General features: G+C 40.2%; 1 protein-coding gene across 1 annotated transcript in view; it reads left to right on the top strand.

The window, feature by feature from the left end:
• The window catches only part of TXNRD1 (thioredoxin reductase 1), a 111,433-nt gene that overhangs the window by 41,192 nt on the left and 55,050 nt on the right, over positions 1 to 15,191 (top strand). The window contains exon 4 of the mRNA XM_082253114.1: positions 7,572 to 7,681. Coding sequence (XP_082109240.1) covers positions 7,572 to 7,681 — 110 coding nt within the window. The remainder of the gene's footprint in view (positions 1 to 7,571; positions 7,682 to 15,191) is intronic.

Here is a 15,191-nt window from a genome sequence, read left to right as displayed (position 1 = left end):
ACTACCCCAGAAGGCAGATTCTGCTGCAGAGGATTCTGGGAGTGGGTATAAGTTTGAGGGGAGTGCATGACTCAGTGTCTTTGGTGGGAAGCAGAATCCCAGGAGGGAGAGTACGGCTGTGTCTCCTCCTGTCAGAGGAAGTGGATGTCTCTGGGTGCTGAGTTGAGCTGAAGGGGATCCGGTGTGCCGAGAACCAGCGGAGAGAGAGGGGTCCAGTCCCAGGAAAGCCTACAAAGGTTGTGAGTACTGTGGATTGCCCCTGGGGGTCTGCCTAGTGTCAGAGGGGACCACTCCAGAGAAGGTTCTGGGATCCAAGAGTCAGCTAGCAGTAAAGGGGGTGCCTGGTCGGAGGACCCTGAAGCAGTAGAGGGGGCACCTAGGTTGAGGTCCCTGAAGTATAGAGGGGGTACCTGCAGTTTGGGCCCTGAAGAGTCATTGTACAGTGTGGAGTGTATTAGTTGAGAGTTGCAGCAGCACAGGAATTTACAAAGAGCTACCTCAAGCCAGCGCAGGGCTGGAGGGAGCTATTCAGTGACTTCTGAGCATAGCAGTGTCAGAAGTGAAGTGTTCTACAGTCCTGGATCTTCTGGACTAAGGTCGAGGTTCCAGCACAGTTTTCAGTGTTACAGTATATCCAAGCATCAGGAAGCTTTGGCTAGTGTCAGCTGGCGTCAAGACAGCACTGACAGGCATTTTTCTCTAGAAGAGTCCCAAAATTGTACCTAGTTTAGTCAGAGGAGTATCCCACTCATTCCCTTCTCCTATCCCCAAAACATAATAAAACACACAAACCAAAGATGCCGGAATTGTCATTATCTCAGTGCTCACACCTGGAGTTACAGCTCAAATGGGCTGGGAGTGTTACCGGTAACAATGGCAGACCCACCTCAGACCCCATGCCTGGTAAACCTGCTACAATAAGATAATATAAGGCTCAGTGCCAATAAGAGAAAGAAAAGGATGCTGAAAAAAACTGTTTAAGTATAAGCCAGAATAAGCCTGGGTAGCAGTGTTCATAGCATGGCTTCTGTTAAAGAAAGTGTAAGCCAGCACTGCTGATCACTGCTATACCAATTCCAGTGTCACCTGACCAGTGTATGCAAGCAAAAATGTTCCTGATCCCTGCCACACCAGTCCAAATGTCACCAGACCATGCAAACAAAAACAAAAAACTGCTAAATGCCAAAGGCGCTCAGCACACAGTGGGACAAAAGTATATCAAACTCACAATAACCTAAAATATGTGATATACAATATTCAACACCATATAAAAAGCCAAAGTGCAGCCAATATGCAGCTAAAAAATATACATTATATGTATTACTGACATATGGGTAGCCCAAAAAACTAGACATATATTACGGACACTAAACTAGGTATGCTGCTTGCTCTGGAGGGAGAACTCTATCTGTGTAAACTGGAACTGGGTGGAGGTGATCAGAAACACTGTTGATAGAGTACACTGGTCTGGTAAATAAAGTAGAGGGGGAGGGAGGAACACAGTGCAAAAAAAAAAAAATAGTGTAGTATTATCAATAAAATGCTTTATTAGACATAAAGTATCCTACTCACAGGGTTAAAAACATCACTGGTGGAGAAAAATTAGTAACTGCTAGAAAGATGAAAATGGGGTATTATGCTATGTTCTCCTTCAAGCACAGATGTACAAGTACAGATGAAAAAGCAGTGTCTGAACTGCTGGTACCATTGAAAGCCTGTTACATTTAAAGTGCTTGTCCCCAGTTCCGAGAGTTCCCCCCCCCATGTGACATCACAACCAGAGCATGCTCAGAACATGTTTCGAGGCAGCTTCTTCTTCCTTAGTTTACCTTACAGGGCTATCCACCCCAGGGTGGTGACATCACACGAGCGGCCGGCACTGTCGGAACTGGGAATGAGTGTGGCTCATCTGTATCATACCAGACTTTCCAGAGCACCAGCTGTCCAGACACTGCTTCTCTCTCTACCTATGTCTAGTCCAGACACTGCTTCTCTATCTCTACCCATCTCTGTCCAGGGTGCTTGGAGGATACCATAGCTGCCCCATTTTCATTTTTTCAGCAGTTTCTCATGTTCCTTCGGCAGTGATCTTTTTAATCATGTGAGTGGGGTGCTTTTTTTTTCTAATAAAGCATTTTATTGATGATTCTACACTATAGCTCTTGTGCTGTGTCCCTCCTTCCATCTCTGCTTTTCTTTCCAGAACAGTGTAACAGTGTTACTCATTGCTGCCACATAACCCAGTGTCACCAGACCAGTGTAAGCCAGCAACAGCATTTATGATTGCTGCCACACCAGACCACTGTATGCCAGCAACAGTGTTCCTGATCACTTCCACTCCAGTTTTAGTGTTACCAGACCAGTGTATGGCAGCATCAGTGTTCTTGATCGCTGCCACATAAGTTCAGTGTCACTAGACCAGTGTAGGCCAGAAAGAGTGTTCCTGATCGCTGCCACACCAGACCAGTGCAACAAGCAACAGTGTCCATGATGACCGCCACCCCAATCCCAGTGTCACTAAATCAGTGAACTCCAACAACAGTGTTCCTGACTACTACTACACCAGTTAAAATGTCACCAGACTACTGCAGCCAGCAAAAATGTTTCCGATTGCTAGCCACACCAGTGTCCTCAGAGCCAGTGCAGCCATCAACCATGTCCCTTATTGCAGCCACATATGTACAGTGTCACCAATGCAGCCAGCAACAGTATCCCTAATTTCCGCCATACAATTTCAGTGTTGCCTCTGCCTGCTACATGTACTGACCCTGGTCTGTTTATAGAACATGTTTCCGCCTGCTGCCTGGAGTAATTTTTTGCCTGTTTGCTAACCATGTCTCTGCCTGCTGCCTGAATTGACCCATCTGCATGTCCCACTGCCTATTTTCCAGTCCCAGCCATCCTCTGTTGACAATTGCACTCCTGAAACCACAGGAACTATTTTGATCCTATATTCTTCAGCCTCCTATACTTCCTGATCAGTGAAAATGGTCCTTTGCACTTTATGGCACCAGTCACTTTATTCATTATATGTTTAGTGCTTTGTATGTGCCACTAAAACTTATTGATTACCAATCTACACTGTGATTGTTATATTTATTACCTACCATCCTTATGTGTTGCTGAACATACCTTGCTTACCAGTATTTAGTACCCAGCCTGTGCACTCGGGTCATCTCTTCTATATCAACATATACTTTGCCGCATCCTCTATCTCTACAGGCAGCGCCATCCCCTTTCCCTCCCCTCCACACTAAATAAATACTACCAAAATAAAGTTATATCTGTCTTAAAAACATGATATACAATTCATTTGGGTACAGTGTTGCATGACTAAGTAATTCCCATTCAAATATGACAGTAATGAAAAATAGCCTAGGCAGGAAGGGGAGGTGGATAACATTTCAGTCTTCAAGTGGTTAAAGGATTGGTGTTTTCCCCATGCCACCCTTGAATTTGCATTTAAATTGGACCTTCTTCCTGCTGTATTTTAAAAAAATGTCTTTTGTATTTGGAAATGGCATGGCAGTGCCCAGCTCCCCATGCTTGGTACTGTCCCCTTAACAGTTCTTTTCCTATTAGCCCAAAATAGGCCAAACATTATCAAGATCCCCCTCCATTAGACTTCATTGGGGTATGGTTTTAAGTTGGCAATTTTTGAACTTCGTGATGGGTTTGACAAACGCAGAGCAAACTGAACACAGGCACATTCACTTATCCCTAGTAGATGTGTAGAATTTCATTTTAGACCATGTGATACTAATTGCAGACAGGAGGGCTCCATTCAGTTAAATGTATGAAATATGAAGGCAGTTATCTGTGCTAGAGATTGTATAGGGGTTTCATAATAAGGGGGGGGGGGTGCAGATTTACGCAACATAGGTGTTCCAGGTTTTTTTGTTAATACTCCTAAAGACTGTAGATTTCTCCCACATTAACATTACAGATTATTTCCTGTATGGCAAAGTCATGAATCCGCATTACATCCATTTTATTCCTAAATTTTACCACTACAAATGTGAAAAGTCCAAGGTGAGGAAGTAGAAACCTAATAAAAAGTACATCTAGAGCATTAACACATTTACATATATAACCTGAGATTTTTGCTTTGTCATTATGAAGCAAGCAAGTGCTACTACCAAAACTTTTTCCTATAAGCTAATTATATCTCTCTCTCTTATGTGCATGTTAAACCGGTTGTTACCAAAAGAGAAATCTCCACATATAACAAAAATCCATGGACTGCGTTGTGTCTAAAGAAACAGCAATCAATACTAAAATCAAGCTACCATAATGGAATCAGTCTAACAATCAATAGATAGTTATATCCAATGAGACCCAAGTGTCACTCTGAGCAGAGTTATAAAGACTGAAATATGAAAAATATGTGTTCTCTCTAGAGGACATTTGAACATTTATCCAATGTGAACAGATTGAATTATGGTCCATTTCTGTGCTGTGCTACAGTATATTTTGGAAATATACATTCGTTATAATGTACAATTTTTATTTTGTCTACAATCTTACAAAATAATGAATGAGAAAAATAATATATATTTAGGCCCCTTTCACATGGGCGTTCCGTTTGTCCATTTTTCATCCATCCGTTGACAGATAAAAAACAGACACCAATGTATTTCTATGGGCAAGCAGATGTCAGTGGATGATCATCTGCTGACATCCACTGAGATCCGCCTCCGTTAAACCGTTTTTTTTTAAACTGAAGAAAGCCCTATTATTCTTCCATTTAAAAAATGACATAGACGAAAAATGGATGTAAAAAGGACAAACACTCAGTTTTGACATCTGTTTTTGCATTAGTAGTGGATGTAAAAAAAACCTGGTGAAATACTGATGTAAAACTGATGTAAACCTAATGAACAACCAATGTGAAACTGAATCCATTTTTCCTTAAAAAAAAATTAAAAAAATGACTGAACTGATAAAACATTCGACATGCCCGTGTGAAAGGTGCCTTAGAGTGCTTTGTTTTTCAGTCTGGGCAGGTTTTATAAATGCCCCCTTTCTTCTTGGCCTCCAACCACTTTCTAAGCCTGCTCCCTCTTCACAAACTGGCATGTATCATTGCCCTTTTTCCTATTTCCTTTTAACTAATTAGCTTTGGCACTGTATTTAGGGTGGATTTTTAGCAAAGCCAACATAGGCTGAGGACTAGAGAGTCTGGTCTTTGTCAGAGCTGTGAAGAATATGAATGGATTGTGCCCAGACAGTTCCCCATATGTAGCTCATGGAGTTGCCTAGTTGAATAATCACAGATAAGCAGACAAAATGTCAGTACACAACAGACGGGAACAGAGGAGTCATAACCTGGAGCAACAGGCTTCACATAAAAGCAGGACTAGAAGCAAAGTCAATAGAAGTCAGCATCTATTCACAATATTCAAAGCATACGTATGCAGAAATAGACAAAAGGCGGAAGTGCTAGAGTCAGTAAACCCTACTCAGACATATGCATAGCTCCCAACTGTCCCTGATTTAGAGGGACTGTTCCTGATTTGGAACAAAGTCCCTCTGTTCCTTCTTCCTCCTCATTTGTCCCTCATTTTGGTCTGATCTTCACAGTTGTTTTTAAAATGCACTACTTATCAAAAAGTGTTTTACAGAGCTAAACCTTTCATCCAGTTTTTAAATTGCTGCTTTGTAAATTCCATGAGCCAGAATAAAGGAATAGTAGTAGCAAAAAAAGCACTTTAACTGTTCATTTTTTTTGTACAGTTCTCCTTTAAGATGATATTACAGGAGGTGTGTCCTATGCCTACATACTTTTGCTAATACAGTAGTTGTCCCTCCAGTAGTTATTCCCATCTCATAAAGTTGGGAGGTATGCATATGCACCAGCACTGGCTGGTGAGGGTAATGTCCTTCTAAAGCAAAAGCTCAGAACAGACCAGAAACAGGTGAAGACAGACTGAGAGACCTGAGAAAAAGTACATGCTAGACTTCTGACTCTGTCGGTTGACTTACTAAGCTCCCATTCACACCAGTACTATTTGTCATGCGATTTGACAGGTCCAAATCAAATGACAAGTGGCACCCTATTGTCGGCAATGGAAGTGTTCAAAACGGTGTGACATCAACTTTGCAGTGCTGCACCAATTTGAAAAAGAAGTTCCTGCACTATTTTTGCCAATTTTAGGTGCGACTTGCATAGACATACAGTATGTGCATGAAGTTGGACAGCTATCAGCCAAGTTGCACCTGAAGTCGCACTGACACGTTGCTTTGAAATCACGTGATTTCAAGTGAAGGTGCAAGATTACAAAGTCAGATTCAGTGTGAACGGGAGCTGAAACGGGAGAGTGTAAAATCTGGTCCAGCTGTGCATGGTAGCCAACCAGTTTCTAACATCAACTTGTTCAACTAAGCATTGGCAAAAAAAAAAAAAAAAAACCTGAAAGCTGATTGGTTTTATGCAGAGCTGCACCAGATTTTACACTCTCCAGTTTTGGTAAATCAACCCCTGTATGTAATAATAATAGGTTGCAGACTGCTGCCCTGCCTGCCAGCACAGCCTAACTCGGTTTTCATTATTGCTGTTCATGTAAAGTTTGTACGTTTTTGTTGATGGAATTGCTTACTGCATAATTATGGTTCACCAATTCTTGGCCCCAAACATCTACAACCTATTAAAAAAGGGTAACCGTTTGCCCTACTCTTCTAGTCATCAATGTTGTACTCACAGGCTGTTGGCATCTTTCTGTGTGACTGTGTGACTGGCCAGTTGAGGTAGATGGAGGAAGCATAAATCCAGCCTTGACTGTTTCCAGTGTGAAGAGTTCATTTCTATTGGGAAGGAGATTTTTCTTCGAAAACACGAGGAGACACTAGCAACAACTTGGCACTGTTATGGGGACCCCCCAAAAAAAAACTGTTTATTGTGAAGAATATTAAGGGCAACACTTTGAAGTTTTTTATTTTTTTCATTTTTGTGTATACTCTAATTTATGTTATGGTTTAATTCTATATATAGGCTGTGAACAATGCCTATAAAAAAATCATTCATAGACTTTCATCTCTTTTTACAGATCTATATATATATATATATATATATATATATATATATATATAAATTAGCCTTTTAAACCCATTCTAATTGGTACTCTAAAAAATGCATTTGATTAATAATACATGATGAAAAGTTTGGAAAACACAGTTTAAGACTATAGGAACTTTATACTTTGCATGCCTTTGTTATCAGTGTAATATAAAAAGAATAAGCAGTGAGCATTAGCTCAGGTGGGGATATTAAATCTTTTAGTGAAAGGGAAAGAGAAAACAGTTTAGTAATATATATACCAATACTTAGACATCAAAACAAGACTTCCACTTCATACATATCTTCAATCCCCTGCCAAGTCCTTTGGAAAGTTGAACTATCTTCCTTGTATCTTTTGAGATTTGCAAGTCACAATTGATGACACATTTGGTGGTGAATTATTAGATGTGTAAGGGCGGAAGTGATAATAAGGTTGTGAAAGTTCCTTGTCCCTCCCTGTTTGGCTCATCCTGTCAGTTTATAAATGTAGTGCTCACCTAGGATTTCTTCACAGACTCAGGACTGATGCTTGAAGAAGAACTTTACGAATATACCATGGAAACGGCCTTACCTAACGTTTTTGTGAAGGAGAAACTTATTGGTGGCTACGATCACGTTATTCAGGTATGCTTACCTTACCTTGTAAGATTTGTCATGCTGAAAGACATCTGTATTTGTATCTTGGAAAGGCAGTTATTTATATTTTCAAAGACTTTAAGTAAAATCTTGTGGACTCCTATAGAACTTCTATAACAGTCAAATATGTTTTATTAGTATGTAAAATGTTGTTTATGTTGATTTGATATGAAGATATATGAATTACATATTATATCTCATATGAATTGCATTGACACATTAACAAGACAAGGAAGACATATATCTTTACTCCTATCAGTTCACATTTTTTTAATAAATCTGTTCATTTGGATTTTGTCAAAAGTACAGGAAGTATAACCATTCAAATTTACACATCCCCAGAGGAATTCATTCCTCCCATGGAACATCCCTGGGCTAGCAAGAAAAGGCAATGTAAGCAATAGTTAGTTCAACGGTTTTACATTATTAAGGCGGGAGCATTGTGTTTGTGGTATCATCACCAGTATATGTCCCATCCTCTAAAGGGGAGGAGGCTGGGGTTAAAGAAAAATAGTTGAGTAGTTGACAGGGAGGAATATCAATTTTATATTGAATTAATTTACCAAGTATATTCATTTACATAGCACATACGTAATATTCATTATGCGTCTCACGTGAGTTAAATGTTCACTTTACTTCACACTTTAGGATAGATGCTAGTTAATGATTCAGTAAGATTCTGGGTTGTGGGATCTAACCAGAGCTCCCACAGAAAAACATGAAAACAATGCAAAAGCTGTGTAAAAGGGGTCCCTTAAAATATGTCTAAAACAATTTTGTTGTTTTTTTTGTGTTTTGGATGTAATAGGGAATGGTTAAAACACCAGTCAATATTTGTTGCTGTCTGTTTCCCATTGTGGAGATTTACCCTTATTCCCTTTCTTGAGATACAATGCAAAGTGCTCTGGATTAAGTATCCCCATTGAAAGATTTCTTCTTAAAATTCTAGATGTTCTCACGCTTTCATTCAACGGTCACCATAACAAACAGAGAAATATCCCCAGCAGAGACACAAACATCAATAAAAACCTGACATAGGTTCTGATTTAGTCCCCGTTCATATTAGGTCGCTCCGACGTAGGGGGCGACCTGTGAAGTTGCATGCACGGGCTTCACATAATGGAAGTCAATGCAAGTCGCCTCCAGGTCACCCCGAAGTAGTACAGGACCCTTTTTCTAAGTCTGAGCGACTTGTGTCGCTCCTATTAGAACAGCTCCTGTACTACACAGTGGGAGTGACGGTGCACGACTTGTCAGGCTGACCAAGTCGCCTGACAAGTCCTGCTAGTGTGAATGGACACTTAGTGGTGGTTAACTCACTTGATTTAAGAGGCTTCAAGTGCATCCCCTAAAATCACCAAATGGTGAATAATAATAAGTGAATTTAATACTAAAGAAATCTGTGTCAGAGACTGCAGATCTGTTACAGAAGGTGGTCAGACACTGAAAATATGCTAAATGGGTTGTCAAAGACTAGGGATAGACTGGAGAAACATTACACCAGACTGCTAGAGATCACTGCTATTACAGCCCCTTCACAAATCAGTGCTTCCCCATTTGTGGTCCATACAAACCCCATAAGAATAACCTGATGCCTATTTGTTAGTCTTAGTCTTTATTAGTATTAATTAGAAACATAAACAGAGAAAAAGGATGGACAGTAAAGAAAACGTAAGATAGTGTGAAAGAAATAATGAGATTCTAAGGTCAAGCAAAAAGTGTCAAAGGATGGTATGAAGTCCATGAGCCCAGGTTGAGCACCAGGGTTCCAACCCTTTCCCTTCTCAATTTAAAACTAAAAAGAAATTGACTTTAGATATACTATAAGAGAGCTGGAGTCAGGACCAGATTTTTAAGGTAAGGGGGCAAAAGGAGCTATTGCCCCGGGGGCCCCCTGATAGAAGCCCCTAATACAAAAATTATGTAAAACCATATAAAAAATATATAAAATAATAAAAAAATAAATAATATAAAATGTAAAATAAAAAACATACTATTATTAAATGTATCCTGGAAAGTAATATTTTGCGGGCCATCATCTGTAAAACTCGGAACTGGTATATTGTATCCTTTTTCAAAATACATTTTTGGCTGCTCAAGCAAACCACAGATAGAGCACTATGACTGCATGTGTGTGAGCATGTTTGACCACAGAAAAAACATTGTGCCATGCATTTTAAAAAAGGTGTGATTGTCATCGAGAATGTAAACCAACTCTGTGTATAATGGGCCCCCTAAACCAGCCCCAGGCCACCCTAGGTCTAAATTTCTCATGACTCAAGTGCTGCAAGGCCACAGGAATAACTGTTTAGCCATTATGCTGCCTCTTTAGATTATGGTAATCTGTAACTTGAAATCTAGGTGCAGTTTTCAAAACTGGAAATTTGATAGTATCTGATAAAAAAAATTTTAACAAGCAACCTCAGGGCACTCATGTTAAATGGAAACTCTCTTGAGCTTGATCACCAATTATCCCGTGATTTATCTTTCTGAATGTAAAGATAAAAAGCTGTTTGCTTGTATATTTTCTGCTGATCAGTGTAGTGTTTCAGTATGATGGCTTCACATGGGATTCTTCATTAATGTGATGGTTTTCAACAACCATTATCTAATGTCAATCACCTCTTTGGAAATGTAAGATAGGCTGTATTTACCAGGAGCAAAATATAATTTTATGAACCAGAACCAAATGTTTGAAAGATGCTTGAATTATTATACTTTTGACCCTTTCCTCAGTTTCTGTAGACTTGTATATAGAAGAAAAAACAATATGCATCCTTAACCCCTTCATGACAGAGGGTAAGGTAAAACAAACCTTAACGCCCAGACCCAATTTTGCAACCTTGACATGTGTTAGTAAAACTGTACATATGATCGCAACTACTTTGTGTATCTAGGTACATTTTACCTTTTTTTTTTAGGAAAAATTGAGCTTTCATTTGGTGGTAAATGGTAACAAATATCTCCTGATTTTTTTTAATATTAAAGGATAAGTTCACCTTTTTTAACATGTTACAGGTTACACCTATATTCAGGGTATAACATGTAACACATTACTGTAGCACCGGCCCCCCCACCCCTGGATCCCCTGCTGTGACTAGGAGCAGGAGGGGCAGCACTTGGAGCCATTTAGGTGTCTTGCATGTACATATACTTACAATTTACAATGAGATTATTCTATCAGTCTGGTGCTATTTGTTCACTGTCCAATCACAGGCTGGGGGCCTTTTCTTAAATGAAATAGAGAAAAGTCAGGTCACCAAACTTGATCTGTGTTCTGGCAGGGCTGTGTAAATCTCAGGATTGGATGGACAGAATTACAATTCCTTTGACAAGTAAAACAGCAACCATATCTTTATTTTAGTGGTGTATTTATTTTACCTCGAGTTCAGTTTAAGGGAGTCTACATGTGTAGCAATTAGAAATGCAACCGGTTAATATGAACATACAGCATAATGCACAAGCAATATACAATGGAACCTACAAAATTCAAAATGGACAAGTCAAGTTTATTGTTAAACCGATATATTATTATATTTTAGTTTACTCTAATGCAATTCTGCTATCTTTAGCTTTAAGCCTGGCAGTACATTTAGGCCACAATAACTGAATTCAGTATTCTCAGCTATGGAGAATTTAGTGGAATGCCATGCCTCAGTAAACCGTCAGTAAAATTAGATTCCAGCCATCCAAATGATATTTTCTAAACACCTTTAGTGGAAAATGACTACTAAAATCTCATTGGTTGCTATGGAGAGCACATACATTTTTCATTCTCCCTATTATATATTCATTCTTATATAACAATTTACCGATGTGCTGCACAAGTAGTTTCTTGAATGCTAGACATTCAAAGCAAAGTAAGTTGTAATGGCTATAATCTTATTTGTTTGTGTATTCTTTGGCATCATCCAAAGTAATTACTTTAAATTTGCAGCACCTGACAGGCATAACAGATTACTTAAATGTATCACAAACCATAAACCATGATTGCAGTAAAGTGTCAAATAAGTTTACCTATAAAGCTAAATACAGATAACAGGAAATGCAGTATAGCTGCAGTGAAAAAACCTTCCTCTGTTTTAAATCTATATGTTCTTTTATTCTTTGCCCAAGGTTAATTCAATCTTATTAATGCATCTTGTTCAAGATGCAAATGCAGAGGAAGACATTTTACTCTTTACTCTTTTACAACTACTGCTGCTAGCAATAACCTAAATATGTTAACATTTGTTTATGAAACAGTCCTCTAAATTTTTCAAACTGTCTGAAAGAACTGTATTGTGCATAGCATTCAACCAGATACTCTCTTCCATTTTTTACTTACTGGAAAAATGAGTTTGAGAATCTGAAAGGTTGATACAGATACCAGGGACGTAACTACAGGGGTTGCAGGAGTTGCAGTTGCAACCGGGCCCCATGCTCCAGGGGGCCTGTGTGGCTCCCCTGTACACCTGGATAGAAGGGGTGGCGGGGGCAGCATGTAGAGAAATCACTGTCTTCCAGGATCGCAAAGGTCACACTTGCGACCGAGCCCTGGCAATTCCAACACCATGGGGGGCCCAACGGTGGCAGGAACGGGGGCCCACTGAAGAACTTGTGAAATGGTCCCACTGCGGGACCATAATAATGGGCCCCGTAATGAGAGTAAAGGGCCCCAGGATCAGTGAGAAGAGCCCCAGTCTTGAAGGGAAGGGCTCGTCCAGGGGTCCGGGGGGCCCTTCATGGTTTCTTGCAACGGGGCACTGAAAGTTCTAGTTATGCCTCTGACAGGCAATAAAGACAGTTCTATGTTTAGGCACTTACTTCCAGGAGACTATCTGTCTTGAAGCTATTAAGCCTAAGGCTGGGGTCACACATATGCGAACTGGATGCATTTTTAACTGCATCCAATTCGCATAACCCGTAAAATGTGACCGGCATTCAATGGAGCTGATTCACACATGGGCGGGGCAGCCGCGGTGCGGTTTTGAAAGGGGTCCTGTGCGTTTTTGGGTTTGGTTCTGTTGCAAATTCAGGTAAAAATTTGCACTTGAATCACACCTGAAACAGTGAACAGAAACGCACCATACTCAGAACTGCAAATTGTATCCAAATCATGCATAATAAAGTGTCATGCTTATTACACCATGAGGTTAATCTCATGGTATATCCTCTTAGGTTTAGCCTAAGCGGTCAATCCTCTGCTTTGTGTAAAAAGGCTGTTTGATCTTGTCTCCTCTAATCCTTCTTCCACTGTCCCCAATCCATCTGCTGATAGAACAGAGGCTAGAGGACAAGCTGCACATGCACAGTTTGGTGTGTACTGCTAGAGAGTTTTTTATTTCTTGGGAGAGTGCATGCGATCAGCACAGGGAAAATCAGCACTGTCCAAACAGAGGGTCAGGGGTCCTACAGCCTTATAGGACAGTCAGAGAAGAATGAAAACTCTTCCTAAAAGCTTTAACCAGACACTGACAAAAGTCACAAGACTGCTAAATACTGCCGATAAAAAAAAAGGTATTTAGCAGTTTATATTTACTAAATGTATTGCATTTCCATGTTCTGTGTACTGTGGGAGACCATATATAGTAAATGCAGGGTCTTGGGTTTAGTAACACTTTCACACGGGCAGACCGATCAGGTTCACCTGCCAGTTTTTCAGGCGGACCCGATCGGACCCTCCAGTCTCCTCTGTGCAGCGGCGGGTTTTAACAGATATGTGTCTGTTGACGGCTGCCGACATCCGATCTGATCCTCTCTGCTAACAAATGGATGGGGATCCATTCCCCATCCTTCTTGCAGATCGGATGGCACGAACAATCTGTTTTCATTCAACCGCCCATGGAGGAGTGTGGGCTGTGTCTGTGTTTATTCTACATGAGCGGAGAACTGACTGAACAAGCGGGCCCACCCAACGTGTAAGGGACCTAAGAGCTCTTTAATACCAAGCCTTTTGTGCTATGATGATCAACTTCTTTGTGCCCTGCTCTACATTGAGGTGCAATGTGTAATGATGCAGCATGTCTGCATTTTTACACAGTGCAAGGCATCTCATGTTGCCACAGCTTGCTGCAATGCATTACTGTGCAGTGGACTGTCATTTTTTGACACTTATGTAAGGTAAATTAAAAAGTAAACAGTGTGTTGCATTGTAACAACACATCACAGTGCCCCTAAAAAAAGAACACCAGCCTGTACAGTACATGCATGTGTTCCAGAGTAAATATCAAAAGTATTTACATCAGGGATCCTCACACTACGGCCCTCCAGCTGTTGCAGAACTACACAACCCATGAGACATTGTAAAACTCTGACATTCACAGCCATGACTAGGCATGATGGAAATTGTAGTTCCTGAACAACTGGAGGGCCATAGTTTGAAGACCCCTAATTTACATATTCTGAACAAGCAGTAAAAGCACTTTAAAGCAAGCCTTAATTTATCTCTGTATCTGTAAGCATTGTTGAGAAATTAATTTTCATTGTGTACAACACAGGCATTGAAATCTTAGCTTTTTATATAAGAATAGATCTTACCATCCTGACAGCCTTTAAATTGTTTATGCTGAGCTCACACATAAATGCAGCTTCACGTAAGTAGGCCTTCTTCTAAAGGACTATCCTAGCACAATGACCAAGTTGTCACTGACAGCTCCTAGTCTGTTACTAACAATTGGGAGCTGGAAGGACAGGTTCTCGATCACATAATTACTATGATAGCCTGTGGGTGCTTTTCACAGTGATCACTCCATAAAACCCACCCAAAACTGTTTTTCTTCTCTGAATGGAGAAAAAAAATACAGTGCATCTTTTCCTCCAAGTCAGAGGAGAAGAGTGTAAATAAAAATGTGTGTGTAAAAAAAATCTAAAGATAAAATTGGATTAAAAATGGCTAGATCAGGGCTTGATCTAGGTTTGTATCAGATTCAAAGTCAAAGGCAATGATCAATCAAAGATCATGGTCAGGGTCAAATGTCACGATCGGTGTGGATAGGTAGTTTAAAAAAAACAAATGCCTTGTATTGTTAGAGTTTACATACACTTTAAAATTTTTTAGTGCAGCATGTACTCATAATAAACCAAAACTAGCATTTACAGAGGCTTACATACAAAGACTAATGGCTGGAATACACGGGCCGAATATCGCCCGATCATTCGACCACCAACTTATGAAAAAGTGTTCCTTGGTCAAAAACGTTGCCAACATACACAGGCTGAATATCGCCCGACCGTTTGACCGCCAACCATCGAAACAGTGCATGCGTGATGATGTTCTACAGATTTTAAATGAACGACCTTAACACCAACGTATAGAATATCGTTCGTTCGCAAACGAGACGACAGAATTTTTCGTTTTTTTCAAACAGGATTTTTTTGTTCACAATATCGATATCGATCACTGATGGCTGGGCATTAACGAGTAGAATATCGGCCGATCCTTCGCTGAACGGAAATTTTCGACCGATTTTCTTATCGTGTATTCCGGCCATAATGGACACTGGTGACAGATGGTGAG

Source organism: Pelophylax lessonae, assembly GCF_965119305.1.
Source record: "Pelophylax lessonae genome assembly, chromosome: 4".
NCBI classification, from domain to species: domain Eukaryota; kingdom Metazoa; phylum Chordata; class Amphibia; order Anura; family Ranidae; genus Pelophylax; species Pelophylax lessonae.
Note: the sequence above shows the minus strand (reverse complement) of the source record. Positions and strands in the feature narration are given on the sequence as shown.